This window comes from Podarcis pityusensis, assembly GCF_964106645.2.
Source record: "Podarcis pityusensis genome assembly, chromosome: 8".
In the NCBI taxonomy this organism is placed as follows: domain Eukaryota; kingdom Metazoa; phylum Chordata; class Lepidosauria; order Squamata; family Lacertidae; genus Podarcis; species Podarcis pityusensis.
In genome coordinates, this window is record NC_138033.1 from 54,324,569 (window position 1) to 54,346,619 (window position 22,051).

The following is a 22,051-nucleotide window of genomic DNA, read 5'->3' on the forward strand; positions in this document are numbered from 1 at the left end:
GGAAGTTTCCTCCAAGCAAGAGCATCTGCTCTCATGGTACACCAACTTCTGCAACAATGTAGAGATATGTTGACCAAATGTTGCTATTTCACTTTTGACTGAAATAATTCAGACATCTCCTTTGCACACAGAAGGTCCCAGGTTCATTCCTCGATGTCTTCAGGTAGGTTTGTTAGAAACTGAGATATGAAAGCTAGGAGCTAAATGGCACCATAAACCTAGGTTGTGGGCGCAACAATGGAATGTCAAGGCGCATATTTTTATAACAAGAATACAAAGCTGAAAATGAACTGCAGCTAAAATATTATCTTCATTTTTCACATGGTCTAGTCCTTCCCCCTGCTCAGCCCCCTAATATTCTTAAGAGAGTCTTCTTCTCCAGTCTTCAGAGAGTAGCTGGAGATGGGGAGGCAGAAAAAGGTCCTCCTTTCCTTCCACTCTGCAGTTTTACTCTGAAATCTTAGGTGCAGAACTGAGCCCAAAGCTCAGAAACTGCTCGCACTAATGAAATTCCCTGTTGCAAAATGTGCCTAGAACAATTGGAGTTTCAAACACTGTTGGGAATGTTCCATGTCTGAAATCCTGTGGAGCCTTTGCTGGTAAATATAGACAGTACTGAGCTAAATGGAAGCTATTCAGTATAAGTTTGCCTCCTATTTCCCCTTTTCTGGATTTTCCACCTGGGCACAGTTTCCAGATTTGCCTCAAAGTGTAACTTGAGGCAATTGGCAGTGATTGCAATCCTAAACATGATCTTGGTGGCATGCATAATAAGTCCTTTATGAGGAAAAAACAATCTTTTTGGTAACCATTTTCTCTTTCAAAGTTTATTATTTCCCCTGATATTATGCCTATTAATTTCCCAAACTCCTTACAGTCATGAAAATTGGCTATGGCAACTCTTCTCTTTCTCTTTTGATGTATATTTTTATTAAATTGTTTTTCCCCCCTGTTAAAGTCCCCAGGAATTTTATGGAATTAGAAAACCCTGAAATGAGAGGCAAATTACTTAATTTGCTCCACACGTAATTCACAATTTCTAGGTATTTGGGAAATCTGATTGCTGTGGAAAGCATAATTAATCAGAAGAGCCTCTGAGGATAAAGTGTTGTGTCATTAAATTAAGTTTCCTTGAGGTATCCTGCCCTATGAGTGACATGTGGAAGCAATTTCCAGTCCCTGGAAAGGGTCAGTAGAATCAGCCTCTGGCATCTCCTTAGTGAAGGCTTCGTTTATCATCAACAGCTTTGAAGTAACAGATATACTGCTGAAGGCCAAGATCAGATAGCTCAGGAAACCATTGGACTCCATTTCTGAATGTTGTTGGGTCTGCTTGCATGGACAATATTCTCACCAGCATAGCCTAATGTTCACTTCTATCTGATTTTATCCCAAAACCTTATAATGCAACAAATGGAATCAAAGTTGCAATGAAAGTGACAATATTGTGCATGTCTTTCTTGATATTGTTATAGCCCCCCCCCCCCCCAATCTCCACAGCCATGCTGAGATTCCAGGGATTACCCAGGGTTTGTGTTTCCTATGGAATGAGGCAAATGGAGACTGTGGTATCTTTCTGATGTATGTTTTATTTACAGTTATACAGTGGTGCCTTGCAAGACGAAATTAATCCGTTCCGCGAGTCTCTTCGTCTTGCGGTTTTTTCGTCTTGCGAAGCACGGCTATTAGCGGCTTAGCGGCTTTAAGAAAAAGGAAACAAACTCGCAATAACTCGCAAGACGTTTCGTCTTGCGAAGCAAGCCCATAGGGAAATTTGTCTTGTGGAATGACTCAAAAAACGGAAAACTCTTTCGTCTTGCGCGTTTTTCGTCTTGCGAGGCATTCGTCTTGTGAGATACCACTGTATACACAACCTGAGCCTCCTGTGGAAGGGTTCAAAGCATGACACTCAAAATGGGTTCTGTATCTTTCCTGGCTGCAATGTTGGATCCAAAACTGGAGGCAGCCCCCATGGTGCTCTTATCCCTACTTTCTCCAGCTTACAAACTGCTTGTAAAACACAACTTTTTTTCCAAAGGCCAGCTAGAGAGACCTGGAGGGTGACATTTGTCCCCTGACCTGAGGTTCCCCACTCCTGACAAGTTGTGTTGTGGCAAATTCAGAAGATCAGGGTCCCTTCATGGTAATCACAGCAACGGCCCCTCACAGTAATGCCCTGCTAACAATACACTACCTTCTAAGATTATACAACAATATTACAATTATACAATAATATTTATTATTAGGGATGCATCACTATGATCACTGCAGAGCTGCATGTGTTGCCTTTCAGCAAAATCAATATTCTGTGCATGTACATTGGCAAATGATTTGGAGTACTCCATATTTCAGAATGACTTAAAGTTGTGTTTTTCCTTGGATTTCCATTGCACTTAATAGAACTTACACTCCATTCTCTTGAAACTGAAGCACACTGAACTGCTTTCAGTGTTCCTAAATGCTTACCTTTGGAGCATTGAGAAGAACCCGTCGGTTTTCTTCCTGAGCACCTTCTCCAGAGTGACCCCAGGAACTAATCCTCAGTGGCTGATTCACCTCCTTTCTCTCAGAGTGTATTTGAACTGTTTGTCTTATGTGGAATTATTTTTTATAGTGTTTTTACTGTGAAACCACTTCAATATTATCTTATGGGAAGTAATTCACAAATGGGAGCAAATAATTAACAAACACCACTGACTTATCAATTGCAGTTATACTGACTGGACATTCCTGAAGTCCAAACGCTTGCAGCTATTCTGGTCTTGCACATCAGCTGCTCCTGCCAACTACACCCAGGTGCACCTCTGCCTCTTCTGTTAACAAAATGCTTCTTTTTATGATGCTCATGACAGAGCGTGGGCCCATATATTAAAAGGAAAGGGTTCTGAGATGTGCTGCACCTGTCAGTCAGACTGTGGGCAGCTGTTGACTGGAGACTGTGAGGTCAAAACCAGAGAACAAAGGAAGGCTTGTCTTGAATGGGAAACCTTTATAGCTCTTCCTGGTGAAGAGAGCCAGTTGCCAGCTTGGTGGGTGGAGTCACCCCAGGACATAGAAATGCTTAGCTTATTGCTTAGGTAGACTCTGCATTTTGCCCATCGCACTGCCATACAGGGCAGCTGTGGGTTCTTGGCTCCTGCACCAGAAGCTCCTGAGAGCATATTGTATGGGAGGGACATGGGAGTCCACATCTGAGGGCAGAGCATGGTGCTTTGCACCTCTTTGGGCCTCTCTCTCTGTCCATCAGCACTCTCACCAGCTGTGTGTAGAAACAGGCTTAATGTTAAAAAATAAATAAAAATACATTCATTGTTCCACCCACTTTTGTCTCTGGCCCCGCCCACCCTGCACATGTCTCCCTGATAGGTTGCCCAGATGAGAAGGCTGAAAAGGGTTGCTTGCCCCTAGTGTGGAGAGATGTGCCTTACAGTTTCACCCAACTACTCCAAGGCAGCTCATGGGGCTTTTCATAGCAGGTGCTCCCAGTGGTTTTGGAAGGAAAGCTACAAAATATTTGAGGGCCTATCATCTGATTGGAAGGGCATATATTTATTGCTGGAGCTTACCTGCCTGTGATTATGACACAGCCATCATGTGGTTGGTACAATGTAGTGGCAGAGGCAGTGATCCTGTGTATGCTTATGAGGGAGCAAGTCAACATGGGAACTTGGGAACTTGCTTCTAAGTAAAGATGCCTCAGGGTGGCAGATTCAAAAACTCCTGACTAAGAAGGGGGGAGAAATTGGATTTGGCTGGATTTTAATGAGAAAGTACCTAATTCAGCTGATTTTAAACTAAAGCCCGATTATCCTTCAAAATTTGCACTTCTCTGACTTCTATAATGCAGTTTTCCAGGCAAAAGCAATTAATACAAAAATGCATACATTAGAGGGAAAGTGCATATAAAAATGCATACACCTGTGAAAAGAACATACAAAAGTGCATTGTATTAGGGGAAATTGCTTGTAGAAATGTGTATATTCAAATAAACCCACACTAAAATGCTAACAAACTTTCATGATACTTAAAAAAAATGCTACAGAAATGTGAAGAATTAAATTTAAAATTAAGGTAGGAAAAATGAGAAACTGAAATTGACAGATTCATCCACCCCAAGTCCCAAATAAAGCAGCAGTCCTAACCCTGCTTTCCTGTGATTAAATACAGTGTTCTTCAAAGTAAACTTGGTTATGATTGTGGTATGAAATAGCATATTGAATGGGCAGGGGAGGTAAGGGGAAAGGGTTGAACCTCACTCACTGTCGTGGCCACAATTCAGTGGATGGGTGGGGCTTTGTGAAAATAAATTTAAAACTTTTACAAGAATGCTTGAATCATGGATCATCAATGCCTTGTCAATACCACTTCCACTCTAGGGTGGGAGCAAATTGCCGTACCCCCAATCACCCAAAAAGAGCCAAGTTCATTTAGCCCTTGGGAGGAGCTAGTGGTGGTCTATTGTTGGGTTCAGACCGATTCCCAGCCAAGATGGATGAATTTATCAGTCAATTCCTCCCCAAACTCTCCCTCCTCTTTATGGCATCCTCCCTTCCTCCCTTTTAGAGTGTGAGCTGTGCTAGACACCTGTAAAAGGGTCTGAGTAGGAGTTTTGGGGGAAGCCCCTAATTGACTCAGGATAAATTTCCTGAGGCATTGTGGGTAGGTGTACTCTTTGGTTGCCTTATGCTGCATTGCTTTGTGGGAGATTGGAGGTGCCCTGTGGTCTGGGCATGTGTGCCAGGGAGAACACTGAACTCGTGGGGCCATGGTGTGCTTGTTTGATTCACAGCCCATGCCCCTGTTAACAAGGAGGAAGAGGTCATTTCAATTCTTGATACTGGAACACTGGTGGTTCCTGATTATATGTCCAGGAGCAAGAAGAGAAAGGATTTCTCCTCCTATAAGGAACTGCCTTCCTCAAGCTATTTTGATTCAGTTGATTTGTTCAGTCTAGTTACTTGTTTATGTGGATCCTCCTCATTCCTGTAGTTATATTTCAATAAATGTAACCTTTCCCCATTTTAAATTGAGTCTTGAGTCTTGAGTCGTCTTAAAGGTGTGGTGGCAACTCCCTTCTCATTAGTGAGCATGTTGGATAGTTCGCATTTTTTTCTGCCTCATTCCTGCCCTGCAATATGGTGGTGAGAGGAGCCTACCTCTCAGGGTGGTTGTTAGCATGATGGAGGCAATGCATGCAGAGTGCAGTGAGCACTCCATCGTGCAAGGTTTAAACACTGCATGTGGTTTTTTTCCTGCAAGGAAAAAAGTTTCTGCTTTGGAAGGACATGGACTTTTGAGAACTTTACCCCTGGATGACTGCTCAGTGAGTTTGAAAGCCAAAGCCCCACTGTAACCTAAGCAGTTAATAAAATCTATTGCCCCATGATGGATTTTTTCGTCAAGTAGAATTGATCTGTCCTCCTTGTGATTTGCGAGATGGAGGGGGAAACAGCAAATGCAATCAGGATTTCTGGTGCCCCTGAAAGAGCCCCGTTCTGTCAGTCTTTTCAAGCCTGGGAGTAACTGAAGGCTGTGGTGGTCATTCCTTTGATTTATTGAAAATAAAACACCCTTGATTAACATTTTAATAAAGAAGGTCTTTCTTTTGGCACGCAGGGTCTGAGGAGCTATTCTCCCCTATCGTGCAAATCGTTTCCTTCAACGGTGAGGGGAAGAATTACCTCTTTCCAGAAATCCATAAAAGAAGAAGTGATTTCTTAAGCTGTTACTTGTACACACCGAAGTGAGAGCTTTCTTGGGGTGCTCTCTCTCTCTCTCTCTCTCTCTCTCTCTCTCTCTCTCTCTCGTGTGTGTGTGTATGTGTGTGTTTGTCTGCTTGCGAGGGGTGCGCTCCCGATATGTGTTATGCAAAAATGAGGATGATTTGTGAAGAAATCATCCTTGTAAAGCTATTGGTTCTGGTCATCAGCCTTTATCCAATGCTTTGGTGATGCTGCTGCTGATCTATTTGGGAAGTTGGCTGGCTCTCAAGGCAGTCTCTCTCCCTCTCCCTCTCCTCTCTCTCTCCTCAAAGGCTGTTCCACAGTGAAAATATGCTCAGTGCAGTTGAGTGCATGAATGAAAAAGCCTCCAGTATCTTCTAGGCTAGCAAAATGCAGCACAAGGCTCAACTTACCCTGGCTTTCCTCCTGTCCCAGGTAAGGAATTTGGTGCTTTGATCTGGTCTTAGGGGTTATGTGCTTGTGTGTATCTGTGTTTCTTTCTCGGGTTTTTTGGGGGGGAATGTTTTGCATTTGGCTATCTGGAAGTGTCTTGATTTCTCAACGATCGCATGCCGACTTGAAAAACACACAGATACGCACGATGAAGTGTGGATGTGTGAAGCAATTCTCCGATGTGAAAAATGCCTCTCTGTGCTTTCCAGTGACAGGAAATTAGCGACATAATACGTGTGTGTGCATGCAAATTGTATTTCCTTCACATGAAAGAGAGTACGGATTGCTGGTTCCGTGGTGCCAGCAACAAGATATTCTATCACCTTCAATGCTTCAACTTTGATTTTTTTTGCTTCTCCTTCCTATGGCTTCTGCCAGGACAAGATCATTACATTCCTTACTCCCCACACTCGTTAAAAAGAAAAGAGGAAGGGGGGGGGGACATGATTAAGATTTTTTAAAAATAAAAATGTGGAAGAATAAGGGCTTTCCCCTGCCTCTCCTTCTCTGCCCTACCGCTTTCGTGAATTTGTAAAATCGAGTATTAATGAGCAGCTCGGCAGCCTTACCTCCCGCCCTCTTCTCAACTGTAAAAGATCCCACCCCCCACCCCTTGCAAAAAGGTAAAAAAAAAAAAAAAAAAGGACATAGACACCCAGCCTTTAAAAAGCCAAGAGGCTGTGGAGCCCTGCTGTTGCTGTCAGTCAATAGCCGAGGAACTAGCTGCTCTCCAACTTCTGCACTCCTCCCTTGCCTTCCCCTCTGTGAATATGATACGGATTTCATTTTGGGAAGCAGCGTGTGATGTTTAAGGCTCCTTTGTTGTCATTCGGTGTGATGCTCCTCCATCCCCTTGTTCATCCCCCCTCTCCTCTCGCTTGTCTTAGGGAGCTTAATCTCTCATTCAGCTACAAGTCTCTGTCTCTTGGATCCCTGGGATGGTACTCCATGGTGATAAAAGTTAATTCCCTATTGGCTTGGAGACTCGACTCGTTTTTTTGCTTTTAACCCTTGAGGGTGCATAGGAGACCAATGCCTCGGGCGAGAGCAACTTAATGTGCACGATGTCTTCCAAATGAGAGGAACAGCTGTAGCTCGCTGGTAGAACATCTACTCTGCAGGCAGAAGGTCCCAGGTCCAATCCTCAATGGTCTTGAACCTCCAGATAGGACTGGGAAGGACTCCTGCCTGGAAACCTGGGGAGCTGCTGCTAGCCAGTGTAGAAAATGCTAACTATGATTTGACTTTGTAAGGCAACTTCTTAAGTTCCTAAAACATCATAAATCTGGCTGCCTTCTACTAGGTCACAATGTTTGTCTATCCAAGCCACTGCTGTCTGCTCTGACTAGCAGCAGCTCTCCAGGGTCTCAGGCAGAAGTCAGTCCTAGCAACTGCTACCTGGCCATTTTAGCTGGAGTTGCCAGGGATGGGATTTAGGAACCCTTTGCATGCAGAACATGTTCTCCAGCACTGAGCTATATGGCCCCTCAGCACTTCGACAGCCATCTCTATTTATGGTATATAAGTTGCAACTATTTCTCTCTCCTCTTACTGTATTTTTTTTCTATTGAACCTGGAAAAATGGGACCTCCATGTGTATTTTAGAGACAAAACTGTGAAGATACTAGTAGAGTACAGAAACAAGTAATAAGTCACAGTTCCCTCTGTTCAACCGCAGCAGGGTAGTGTCACATGCGTGCTCATAACTTAGAGCGGGGGCACTACAAATTGGTGTCGTTGGGCTTGGTGATTGCTTGGGTAGTGATTTAAGGACAAGACCTTCCATTTATTGAATTAACTCATTCTTTGAAAGTTTTCTAGCATGTAGCAAGCTGGGATCTTGACCAATGCTGCAGTAACTCCCATTACCAGTAGCTCCACCAAAAATGTTAGCTTTACTACAAAGTCCCAATGTTGTGTGAATCTGGCTCCTAGTTGTGTACACTGGTGTTAGGGCAGCAAGAGTTATGGCTCTTGTCTCCTAATGCAGCTTGATTAAGGCTGATTACAGCTCTTCATTGTCAAATGAGAATCAACTATGGTTGACCATGTGAAAGCCATGGAGAGGAGGTTCACTAACTGAAATGTACTGAAGTGGTCTTGAAGCAACAAAATCTAGGGAGCTGTGGCGTGGGTGCAATTTACATGGCAACTGGATGTGCTGAGGCCATTTGAAATATGTGCAGGTGCTGTGTGGAAGAGGGGGAACTATGTGCATGTAATAAAAATGGATGGGACAGGATGTGAAGAGAAAACCAAAACAACTGGTCAGTGGTTTAACTGGTTGCAACTAGCGAATATATGCATACACTTTGGAGTGTGAGAGGGTAGTGGTATTTGTGATGTTGCTACTGGTGACAAAATAAGGTGTCAGATGTGCCTTTCCCCCAGTGTGTGACTTGGCTTACTTGCTTGAGTTATCTGCTCTGCAGTCCTCTTGTGCGATGCACCTTGCTGTCTCTCCTGCCCTTTGTTTGTAGCAGCACACTATGATTTGGAAGATTTTCCCTTTAAGGTTTCTGTAGTTGGGCACACAGAGATAGACTTCCTGCGGTCAAGGAGAAAGAAAAGGTGAAATATAAAAGGAGAAGAGGAAGGAGGCAGGTGGAGAAAAGGAAAAGAGCAAAGGCTGGTAGAAAATAGGATGATGAGTTAAATGTTGTGGCTCAGATCCAAATGATTGTGCCCTCCTTGCAAGGAATCAGGTACTTACTGTCTATCATCTATCTATCTATCTATCTATCTATCTATCTATCTATCTATTCAAAAACCTGCTCCTCTGTCAAGCTATTCAGATGCCCTTGGACAAATGACTATGTCTCAGCTTAACAGACTTTACAGGGATGTTGTGAGTTGGAAATGCAAGCCTGAGCTCTTTAGCAGAAGGGCATTCAAGACACACATGTGTAGCACTGCTTTTTTGGGGGGGGAGGGGGCGGGTAAACAACAATCCTGCAGGAGCTGACCTGTTTCTAGTCACATGCTGGTATGTTCAAATGTTAGTTTTCTGCTCTAACAAGTCCTCTTTTATCAGCATGGCTGGAATGTGTGAAAGTCAGTCTGCTTCTCTTTCTCACCTGTATTTCATGACTCATACAAAAGATAGACATGATAGAATGTGGGCCAACATGTCCTTTGTTAAAGATCAGATTGTATCAGTTGATAGGGCTTGTCCTCAGAAGCTGCTTCAGTGCCAGAACTCAATGTCAAAACACATGGAGCAAAGCAAATGAAGAAAAGATTAACTCTGGGTATGTACAAAGTGCTCCACCCTGGTGACAGAGTTGAAATGGAGAGGAGCAAGGTTTGCAAACTGGAACAGGTGATTCACTCTTCTTCTTCTTTGGGAAAGCAATGACTCTCTGATTGAAATACCACACTTTTGTGGTGGAAATATTAGGAGAAAGAGGCATTGATGAGAAGCTTTGCGACAGCTGGTGAGATGATGAGGAAAAGGCTGCTGTTAAAGGGGCTACTCAGATGGATTGCTTGACTTGGATAGCTTCCGTGCAGCAGCAGAACTAAATGGTACAAAATGGGAGAAGTTACCTGCATGCAGCCATCTGGCAAGGCTCATAGGCGCAGTGATATTTTTCTCTTCCTCAGCAGCAGCTACAACTCATTATTCCTTGATATCCGGCAAGTGGAAATGGGCAACATTGATCTTGATCAACTGATTTATAAGCAATGCAAATCTGTTGCTGTAATGCCTTCCAGGGAAGAGTATAATTCAGGTTTGAGTTAACGATCTAAGTTTGGGTCACGGTGATTAGGGAGAGAAAGCACCTTCTGAGCAGTGTGTTGTAGGCCAATCAACAATCTAAACATGCATAAATTACTTAATAGGTGAAAATGATTTTTTTTTAAAGGGGGGGGGGCACAAAGATCATGCACTCCCAACAGAACTTTGTGAGACAATCCTCTGCTGTTCTGGGGGACAGTTGAGGCTCAGATGTGTTGAAGAGTCTTCTTACATATCATAGTAATAATAGCAGACTGGGTGTGTGGAACTGAGCTGTAATTCCCCTTTCTGTGCTTTTGGAATAGTGTCAGGAGCAGGGAGTTATGGCCACATCTGGAATGTGTACATCTTTCCAGAAGGAAGATGCAGAATTCCTCCTACATACATTTCCACTGAGGCATCTTGGTTCCCACAAGTTGGCCATAGTACATCAACACATGACCAGATCATCACTGGTGGGAACCAGCACATGTAAGTTTCTAAAATGGGGATAGGGTGTGGAACTCCAACCCCCATCAGTCTCAGCCAGCGTGGCCACATTGTGAGGGATGATGGGGTTGTAACCTAGCAACATCTGGAAGGACACTCCTGACCTAAAGCAATTTCCCTATGTTACATAAATGGGCCCATAGCTATGCCTGGTGCCTGTTATAACAAAGAGCGGGGTGTGTGTGTGTGTGTGTGTGTGTGTGTGTAGCACTCCATTAAGCTCTTATGTCCCATTGGTATTTACTATGGATTGCACACCCTAACACAAAGGAGGACTCTCAACTGCAGGCAGCGTTCTGTGCATGCTGGAGCCACTCCAGTCTCTTCTGTGACTTCATGAAACATGCAAAATGGTGTAGTTTTCATACACATAGAACCTGCACATCTTTCTGCAGTGTGATCAGTGTACAGAAATTCCTGCCATCTTCCCAGTACCAATGGAACAGAGAAGTGTCACAATGGAGAGCATTCAAAAGCCAATATCAAGTGGTAGGCTAGATGGCTATGGCTGGCCACTTCTCTATTTATAGAAATAGACAGACCAGTCTAATTCATTTTCACATACCTTTAATGCTAAATTCACTGTGCCCCATTTTCTGTCAATTCTTTTAAACTGCTGAAATATTCACATTTAAAATGCACGTGTTTGTAAGCACTTTCTTTGCAATACATTTTGTCCCTGAAATATACTTCTTTTTTGTGCTCAAACTGCATTGCACATAACTGGCAGTGCATGTGTGCAAACGTATTGATACTTACATTCTGCTCTGTGTAGAAGTTTGTGAAGTCTGTGCATTTGTTTTAAAATTTGAGACCAAATGAACTTTGGGCTTATCCACCCTTACCTTTCCACTGCTCTTTCCAGGCATGGTCTGCACTTTAAAGATTTGTGTCTTAGCAACACCCCTTTTTTTATTTGCACCAGAGCTTTCCCCATGAAAACACACTCTTTAAAGCTCAATCAGAGCAAATGGCAATCCACTGAGAACTTGATGTTTGCTCTGGTTTAATGCTAAGGAGCAGTTTTTGCAGGGCAAAAAAAAGATCCCACTTGAACACGGAGCTTTTAAGCATGGAGCTGTGCCTGGAAAGAGTGGAATGAAAGGTCCTACATACATCTCTGCTGATTTCTAAAAGGAGGGAGAAAGGTATACAGACTGTTGAGGTTGTTTAGAATTGACACTGGAAGGGGGGTGTCCAGGTCCTACTCTTTATAAAAGTTCACCTTATCCAGCCATTGGCTTCATGCTTTATAGCAATTTTTTTTCCACATGATGAAGTTGGGCTAGAAATAATAGGCATAATTGTTTAGCTAATGTGTGCCTTATGGAGCTCTATGACAGTGGCAGGCAACCTAAGGTCCAGGGGCTGGATGCGGCCCAATCGCCTTCTCAATCCGGCCCACGATTGGTCCAGGAATCAGTGTGTTTTTACAAGAGTAGAATGTGTCCTTTTATTTAAAATGCATCTCGGGGTTATTTGTGGGGCCTGCCTGGTGTTTTTACATGATTAGAATGTGTGCTTTTATTTGAAATGCATGTCTGAGTTATTTGTGGGGCATAGGAATTTGTTCATTATTTTTTTCAAAATACAGTCGGGCCCACCACATGGTCTGAGGGATGGTGGACCGGCCCATGGCTGAAAAAGGTGGAAACAATAACTTGAGCTGTAATTGCACTCCAATGGAAACAATAACTTGAGCTGTAATTGCAAAGGAAAAAGTCTCATACGCATGATCTACTCGGAAAGCTTATTTTTTAAATACATAGTGAATTATAGAAAACACAGAAACCACCAACTTTTTCATATTTCTCCAGAAGAGGGCTCCCTGCACAGCATGAAAACCAGTGATAAGATTCAAACAGAGGGATGGGTCACAGCTGTAAAAGAGGGAAAGATGGGGGGGGGGGAGAATCACATTCTATACAGAAGTCATGTCAAAATAGCTTTAAGGGTTGAACTCTGAGTTACTCACTCAACTTGATCTCTTGTTCATACCAGTCTAGTGCAGTACTTGATCATTAATCGTTTTCAGTGAGATAGGTTTTCTTGTGGTAGGGTGAAAATGAATAATTGATACAGAAATGTCCTTTAATTTTGTCCCCCCCCCCCCAAGGAATGAAAACAAGAACCTTGGCAAATGACCTTTCTAACTATGGACTCTGTACGTAGTTGTTGCTTTCCATTTCCGATGTGAAAGCAAAAAATAAACATTGTCCTTTGCTATTATGGAGAAGCATCTTGAACAGGCAGCAGGTTTGAAATGCTGTTTCTGGATCTGGAGGAAAGAAAAGTCAAATGGTTACACAAGATGATACACTGTTAAGTCAGTTGTGCATAGGATGCCACAAAAATAATTTATATGTGCAGTACAGTGCTTAAACTTTAACGTACTTCCGTGTGCTTTCATGGGGAGCATGATGGACAGTTAGGCCTATCATTGCAGATGGTAACACACATGCAGGGTGTGGTTGTGATCATGGTCTGCACTATGAAAACATAGATCAGATTTTGAAAGTACATTCTGAGCATGTGTTGCTAGCACATACAAAGGTAGGGAGATTGCTGGTGATGACATATATTTTACATTCCTGATATTGTTGTCAATGGTCTTTGCTGACATGATGAAACATGGCTTGAGGTACCTAGGTACCAATTAATGTTACTGGAGTGGTGCAGAGCTGCCACAGTTCCCTGTAGGTGGATCCTATGAAAGGGTGTTAGGATAGATTCCTTACTATTTCTTCCTGCCCAAAAGGAACCAATGCCTGGTGGGCAGAGGCAGGCTACACCTGGAAGCAGAGGTGCTGAGCTGCATCCAAAATTTGGGGGGCGGGTGCTGTTGCATTTGTGTGATGTCACACATGCAATGTGCAATGCACGTGACACCCACCCCACCTGCCCAGGCCTTCATTTGTCTCCATCGCTGCAAGACTGAGACTGCCTCCTCCTCCTCCGCAAGACCTGCAGAGGCACTTTGGTGTGTTCCTTTGAGATCTCCAGTGTGCCACAACAGAAAAGGCCCTGCTTCTGATCAGTATTGGCTTACCTTTAGACACTGAAGGGAATTGGAAGCAGGGCCTCCCCTGAAGATCAAAATGAAAAGTGCACCCTTGAAATTGAATGGCATGACTTAAAACAGCCAAGCTGGTGCCAAACAAGTTGCTTTCCTTTCCTTTGGACCACATCTACGAGGCTGAGAGGGGCTGCCCAGACTTGAACCCTGGGGAGGTCACTTAGGTGCTGCTAACACAGAGGTCTGACTTCACCCCGGAGGCACACTCCATTGTCTCTGGAAACGGACAGGTGCCAACGACTTAAAATAGGGGTGAGAGACCTCTAGCTCACCAGATGTTCTTGGACTTTAGTTCCCATCAGCCCCAGCAACGTGGTCAATTATCAGGGATGATGGAAGTTGTAGTCCAGTAGCTTTGGAGGGTCAGAGGTTCTCTGACACCAAATTAAACTGCTAGATAAGCTTTCCCCAATCTGATGCCACTGAAAAGTTTTGGACTACTGCTTACATCAGCTCCAGTCTGTATGGCCTAACTGGGGATGATAGGAATTGCAGCCCTACAACTCCTGGAGGGTTCCAGGTTAGGGAAGTCTGTTGTAGATTCATTAAGCAGCCATCACCTCTGGTAGCATAGCTGCAGTTGTGCAATCGCATGCCTTAAACTTCAATTGAGTGTTGAATGCAGTGGCTTGCACTGCAGCTTTTGCTCACCCCTGTAATTAACAGAAACAGAGGCAATTAATGCGAAATTGCCAGCTGAATGAAATGTTTTTTTTATTTGTATTTCCCCCTGTTGTCCTATGAATCCTTCATTTATTAAACATAGCACCAAGTTCCCTCTATGAATTCTGGAATACTCGTACCAGGCTCAACTCTACACAAGGCATACAGTGTATGTTCTGAAGCATTAACCCACCCTGTCCCTCTTTGCAGCTTCCAAAGCTGTCGGGACTCTTTCCCACTCTTTCCCAGTTATTTTCAACTGATGGAACAAGCCCATTTGGCTGCAGGCTCCCCACCACGACAGGTTTTTTGTTTTTGTTTTGGTCTGTGTTGGATGTGCATATAGCTTTCTGTTAGGCCAGGATTTGGATCAAACAGCTTTATTATGAGTTGGCAGCTTTTGCCTGACCTTCTCTGCTGCCATTTCCACTGGGGCGAAGTGTAAAAGCGGAATCTCATCTTGCAAAAACACCAGTGCAACTCCCGGCAAGTCAGAGAAGCTGCAAAGGCCTTGTGTATACGACCCAGTAAGACTTTGGGATCTCCTTTTAGCCTTGTAAGCATTCCTTCATTGCTTTAGCTTCTAGGAATACCATAAGAAATAGCACTGCTGAGGAATACTAATGGGTCAAAGAAGGCTGGAGTATTAAATTAGGGCTGTCAGGGGATGTTTACACAACTGTTGGATGTGTGCCTGCTTTGAAGAACAAACTTCCTGATAAGGAGAGAGGGGAATTGGTTTAAATGTGGGGCTTTGTGAATGTGTGACCGTAGGAACCTGCTTTAAACACAGGATGTAGGAAGCTTCCAGTGGCTACGGTGAGAAAAGGATGCTGGACCAGATGGGCTACTGACCTAATCAAGGAGGCTCACTTTACATTCATAATAATAATAATAATAATAATAATACAACAACAACAATAATAATAATTTATTATTTATACCCCGCCCATCTGGCTGGGTTTCCCCAGCCACTCTGGGCGGCTTCCAACTGAATATTAAGAACAGTACAGCATCAGACATTAAAAACTTCCCTAAACAAGGCTGCCTTCAGTTGTCTTTTAAAAGTAAAATAGTTGTTTATTGCCTTGACATCTGCTGGGAGGGCGTTCCACAGGGCAGGTGCCACTACCGAGAAGGCCCTCTGCCTGATTCCCTGTAACCTTACTTCTTGCAATGAGGGAACTGCCAGAAGGCCCTCAGCGTTGGATCTCAGTGTCCGGGCTGAACGATGGGGGTGGAGACGCTCCTTCAGGTATACAGGACCGAGGCCGTTTAGGGCTTTAAAGGTCAGCACCAACACTTTGAATTGTGCTCGGAAACGTACTGGGAGCCAATGCAGATCTCTCAGAACCAGTGTTATGTGGTCCCGGCAGCCACTCCCAGTCACCAGTCTAGCTGCTGCATTCTGGATTAGTTGTAGTTTCCGAGTCACCTTCAAAGGTAGCCCCACGTAGAGCGCATTGCAGTAGTCCAAGCGGGAGATAACTAGAGCATGCACCACTCTGGCAAGGCAGTCCGCAGGCAGGTAGGGTCTTAGCCTGCGTACCAGGTGGAGCTGGTAGACAGCTGCCCTGGACACAGAATTAACCTGTGCCTCCATGGACAGCTGTGAGTCCAAAATGACTCCCAGGCTGCACACCTGGTCCTTCAGGGGCACAGTTACCCCATTCAAGACCAGGGAATCCCCCACACCCGCCCGCCCCCTGTCCCCCAAAAACAGTACTTCTGTCTTGTCAGGATTCAACCTCAATCTGTTAGCCGCCATCCATCCTCCAACCGCCTCCAGACACTCACACAGGACCTTCACCGCCTTCACTGGTTCTGATTTAAAGGAGAGGTAGAGCTGGGTGTCATCTGCATACTGATGAACACCCAGCCCAAACCCCCTGATGATCTCTCCCAGCGGCTTCATATAGATATTAAAAAGCATGGGGGAGAGTACGGAACCCTGAGGCACCCCACAAGTGAGAGCCCAGGGGTCTGAACACTCATCCCCCCCCCACTTTCTGGACATGGCCCAGGAGAAAGGAGCGGAACCACCGTATAACAGTGCCCCCAGCTCCCAGCCCCTCTAGACGGTCCAGAAGGATGTTATGGTTGATGGTGTCAAAGGCCGCTGAGAGATCCAGCAGAACTAGGAAACAGCTCTCACCTTTGTCCCTAGCCCGCCGGAGATCATCAACCAGCGCGACCAAGGCAGTTTCAGTCCCATGGTGAGGCCTGAATCCCGATTGGATAGACCTGGTCAGGCTATTTGTCAGTCTAACTCAGCATTGCCTACTCTGACTGGCAGTAGCTCTCTAAAGTCTCAGGCATGGGCCATATATACAATCTGAGCATAGGTTGGAGGGGCTCCCAGCATTAACACTCCAACAGATCTTGCTTCTCCATTCGTTTCCAAAGGTGTGGGGGGGGGGGAGTCCCAAAGTCCAGCACAAAGCAAACAGTCTTTGTGTCTCTATATTCCAACTCATGCATACATATAACTCTGGATATTGTTCTTCTCCAGACCAGCCTGATGCGGAGATAAGGAAAGGCCCACCCGTTTGTTTCTATGGGAGCCTCTTTGGACTTGTAAACCACAGTCCTTAACTAGCCAGCCAAAGCCATTACCTTGACAAAGGAAGTGTTTTGGTAAGCTTTCCCTTATGCATTCTATACAGGATTGCAGGTTCTGGAAGGGGAGCCAGGATTCCACCCAGATGTCTCTCCCCTCCCCCCCCCCCCCCGATAATGAGTTGGATCAGTATGGTGTGAACGTGGCCTCAGTCAAAGCTGGGTTTTGACAGCCAACCTTCCCTATTTGCTGCTTCATGGGATTGCCGTATTTTAATATTATTTTATTGAAACTTTTTTGATTGCAATACCAACACTGCAATGGAGTCATCATCCTGCCATTGTTGAATGTGCACCCTCTGAACTCCTGAACTGCAGTCATTTTGCTACTGCTTTAGGAGACTTTCGATTCTCATTCTCCCAGTATAATGACAAACTTCTGAAATGCAATCGTCTCATTTTTTCTCTCTCCCAGTGCCTGTAACTGCTTCCCAGGGGAGAGTGAAGCTCTGGAAAACAGCTTTGCCAAGCCCGTTTGAAGCTCTGGATGCTTTGGCCTTGAGGCATCTAGGCAGGCAGGTTTGCAGCTTCTAAGTGCTTACTCACTCCTGCCTTGTAAGGCTTATTTTACTAATTTCCCTAGAGATGGGCCCTGTTCTTCTTCTTCTTTCCCTTGGAGGCCCAGGACAGTCAGAAAACCATAGAATTAGCATCCCTTAGAATTGAGGTAAATACAAATAATACTTAAGAGTCATGGAAGTTGAAGGCATCCTGCTCTGAAGATGATAAAAGGGTTAGCATGCCCAGTCTAAACTTGAAGTATAATAAACACAATAGGATTTGGATGGAAATCTAGCATTCTTGCAAAATTGGAGTTGTTTCCTTGGATGAGATGACCCCTGCTCCAGTTGAATAAGTGGAGTCCTTATTTTCTTATCCATACCCTTGGTAAATCAATATCCCTATGTCTGCGTCATGGGGGGGGGGATGCATTTAAATTTTGCTAGCATTAATAAACATATCAGCTTTTTTTCCAAATTTAGCACCTACTCCAGGCTCTGCAGAATCATCTCCTCCTCCTCCTCCTGATTTCCTACCCACCTTTCACCATGAGGTCCCAGGGTGGCTTACAACAATGGAAAAATACAATATGAAAAACAATTAAGTCTTATGTGTGATCCTATGCATGCCTTATTTACATCTCATTTGGATTACAGTAACACATTCTACATGACTACCTTTGGAAAGTGCTCAGAGACTTCAGTGGGTCCAAGACACAATGGCCAAGTTGCTGGTTTCTGGGAGAACAGGAACTCCTTGTCACAATAGCTCTGCTGGTTATTGGTCAGTTTCCAGGCACAATTCAAAGTGTTGGCTATGACTTGGAAAACCCTACACAGCTTGAGTCCAGGCTTTCTGAAGGACTGTATTTCTCTATATGAGCCTGCCTGGGTTTTGCTTTTTGGGGGAGAGGTCTTTCTCTCAGTCCCATCTGCTTCACAGACACCTTTGGTGACGACCAGAGAGAAGGTGTTTCAGTGGCTGTCCTCAGTTTGTGGAACTCCCTTCCATGGGAGAATAGGCTGTCTCCACCCTACTTTCCTATTACCAGCAGGCGATTACTTCTTCTTCTTCTTCTTCTTCTTCTTCTTCTTCTTCTTCTTCTTCTTCTAGCAAACCTTTGGCCTCCAACAGCCTGTTCTGACAGGGTTTTCTGTGGGTGGTTGTTGAACTTGTGGGTGCTTTGAAATTGTTTTAAGAGTTTTCAGTGCTGTTTTTAATAGGATCATTTATTTAATTGCTTTATTTATTATTATTATGTGTTTTAGTTGTATCAATTTTCATTTATGCTGTGAGCCACCTTGGGTCCTGTACTGTGAGAAATGTGGGGTGTGTGTGTGTATAAAATAAGCTAATAAATAGCAAGTCCTTGTCCAGACATACAGAACCAGTGACCTCCAAGAAGGTGTTGGGCTCTCATCATGGCCAATGGTCTGGGCTGATGGGAGTTGTGTTACTGGAAATGAGGTGAGCTGACCCATTGAGACAGCAAGTAGAAACCTCACAGCTCAGCCAGAGGCCCAGCTCTCACTGGCCTCTGCTGACTGGCAGCACCTCTCCAGGCTATCATCTTTCCCAGCCCTGCATGGACTGAATGCCTATGAGTGTGTGTACTTTGCTGCCAGACACACAATTTGAACAATTTGACGACGTTCCTATTGTAGGCAACATATCATTTTCTCTCTTGAAATTGGGCTGCAAGTGGGCTTTGGAAAGGGAGAAGAAAAGAGAAAGCTGTGGATAAAAAGTCAGGCTGAGCCGAAAGTGGAATCACAATGTGAATGGGAAATGGTTGTCAAGGCTGGCATTTATATCCCTGAGGTACTTGACAGCTGGATATGGTGTTTAGACCAGGTGGTATTTCTGTCTCTCTAAAGCACGGACCATAATTGATGAACTGATTTGAACTGGCTGGTGATGCTTTGAACTCCATAAATTGTGCCTTGTGCATAGGAAGCACCTCATTAACCTACAGCGGACACGACTGGTGTCCTGAATACCAACTTTCCCTTGGTTCCTGTGGTTGGCGAATGTTACTAGACTTCAGCAAAGAGACAGAGGGAGTTGGTGGAAATAGGTCACCTATTGTGCAAACTAGGCTCTTACTAGCATTGGATTATGGCAGGCTGTGCTTTTCTTCAAATGCCCTTTTTATATATAAAAAGGGGAAACAAGGGTTTACTTGCTTGCAAACGGAAGTCTGTAGACTGCTCAGTCAATTCTTTTTTTTCATGAAAGAGAGCAGTATGTTGAAGGAGTTTGATATCTCACTCTTCATCCATTCTAATGAATTGATGGAGGAACCTCTAGCCTTCCAGGTGTCAATGAACTACAAGTCCCATCATCCCAGACCATTGGCCATCCTGGTGAGGGCTGACAGAGCCCAACCACCTCTGGAGGGCCACCTCTGTTTTATTGCAATAGTTTTCAGCTTATTCAGACCCATCTTTTAACCCAAACATGAAGTTGGGAACTGTCATCATTTGCCAACTGAAACCTGGGCCCATCAGAAAGTTGGATTTGACAAACAGTGTGCCCCCTTCTGTCTATCTGCCTGTCTTCCCTCCCCATTAGTGCTCCACTGCCATTAGGTGAGAGATGTAATTTTTTTTCCAGGCCACCTTCCACCAAACAGCCCCAAACTCTCTTGTGTCTCCTTGACAACACCTCTTGGTGTTGTTGGCTTTGACTCTTGGATGTAGGTTGAATATATTCATAGAAACCACAAAGATTTGATGAATCAAGATTAAGTGTTTACTAACAGGTTGTTCTTGGGGAGGGGGAGATTTTAACATGTGAATGGTTACATTGACACAAAACATTCCCCCCAATAAGCAAAGTGTACAGAACATAATAGAGCATAAACTCACCTGGCTATACCTTAGCTAAATGGGTTCCCAACTGCTGAAGTCTTACACAGAATCTTGTGTTAATGCTGCTCACCTTATGCCCTCTAGCACTGTGTGTGTTCATTTGTATTCTGAGACCCACCTTGATCTGCCTTTCACTATGTATACCCTTAGGCTAAGTGGTCTCTCAAAACTCAATCTACAAACATTTCAAACCTCAAAAGAAAATACACTTGTCCTGATCCTACAGCAGAAATGACTGGCTTGCAACAGACTTCCCTAATTTGTAACACAACCCCTTCCAGTTTGTTTATGAGACAGGCAGGGTTCAATAACAGGAAGCAAATTAATCCCTTAAAGTCCAAACAAACTATATATTGGACTTTTTAGTTTTGTTTAAACAGTCCAGTTCCATCACAATGACCACATTCTTTTCTTTTCGTTTTCTTTTTAACCATATAATGAGAGTAATGCTGCTATTAAAACCCACCATGGCCCAGTGGTGGGTCCCAATCCATCAGTTGGAGGCCAGCATAATACAGTGGTACCTCGGGTTACATACGCTTCAGGTTACATACGCTTCAGGTTACAGACTCCGCTAACCCAGAAATATTACCTCAGGTTAAGAATTTTGCTTCAGGATGAGAACAGAAATCGTGCTCTGGCGGTGCGGCAGCAGCAGAGGCCCCATTAGGTAAAGTGGTGCTTCAGGTTAAGAACAGTTTCAGGTTAAGAACGGACCTCCGGAACGAATTAAGTACTTAAACTGAGGTACCACTGTAATGCATGCCTGGGTCTTAGTGTTTATAAAACAGCTGGAAAACTGAGCTACAGGAGACCCTTCCCCTGAATGGTCATTTATTCAACTTTCTCAAGCAACCCATTCAGAGAATTACTTGGCCTTCCCCTGCTGCAATAGCTGGTACGTTTTCACAGATAATGTGATTATTTGTCCTCACACACTTGCATTCACACATGCAGAAACTCCAATAGTGGCTAGCTTTCAATATGTTGGCCTCTATTCCACTCAAACCCATGTCCTGCTCCCCGAAAACATTTTATTGTCGTGGTCAGGGAGGAAAGTGGGAAGAGAAACACATATTTTGAATTCCTTGTATCAATTGCTGACACCTTTTGTTGGAACTAGGTAGTCATCTCGTAACACGTTTGCTGTAGCATTTTGTATGGAAAGAATATTGATTCTCCCACAATGTTACAAAGATATCCTTTCAAATATTTCTCTGTGTTTGTATACAGCTGCATCTTCAGCAGTGCACAGCTAAGAAACTGTGACCTGAGAACACAGTGAAAGCTCTCTCTCATCACAGTCAAACGCAGCAGCAATATGTCACTGATGCAAATGTACAACCGGGGGTGCTTCATGAGGAGCTAGTTCTTTGAAGATATCCGATGCATCTGTTCTCTTGGACTAATGTGCAGTGAAGAACTGGATGTCTACTCAGAAGGAAGAACCACTGAGGTTAATGGCACTTGCTCCTGGGAAAATGTGTACAGCATTGCAGCCTTAACCATCTGTTGCTGCTGTTGTTTCACTTCCCAAGTATTCAGACAGTTTTTGGCTCAAAAGTAAAATAAAATAAAATAAAATATCCGGATCAAAATAAATTTAAGAGGAAATACATTTCAAGAATGCATATTTAATTACGAATTATTTTTGTAGATTTTTTTTTTAAAAAATGCTGATTAATGTGGAAATGAGCCAAACTGAACTTATGAACTAACAATGAACACATGAGAAACTGACGTGGTTTGCAAATAGACCTATTCACTTCTACCTAAGCATCACTCTGTTGCAGGGTTCTTTTGTGGTGGATTCTTCTTCAATGGAGGTTTTTAAACACAGGTTGCATGTCAGGTCTACTTTAGCTGTCATTCCTGCATTGCAGGGGGTTGGACTAGATGGCCCTTGGTGTTC

The 22,051-nt window shown here is 44.0% G+C and overlaps 1 protein-coding gene across 2 annotated transcripts in view; it reads left to right on the top strand.

The window, feature by feature from the left end:
* The window catches only part of CDH13 (cadherin 13), a 680,788-nt gene that overhangs the window by 70,014 nt on the left and 588,723 nt on the right, over positions 1–22,051 (top strand). Inside the window, exon 1 of one of the 2 annotated variants that reach the window (XM_081016581.1) lies at positions 5,968–6,158. The exons of the other annotated variant lie outside the window; for it this stretch is intronic. Coding sequence (XP_080872707.1) covers positions 6,114–6,158 — 45 coding nt within the window. The 5' untranslated portion in view covers positions 5,968–6,113. Of the gene's footprint in view, positions 1–5,967; positions 6,159–22,051 lie in introns of those variants that run through there. 2 annotated transcript variants of the gene reach the window in all.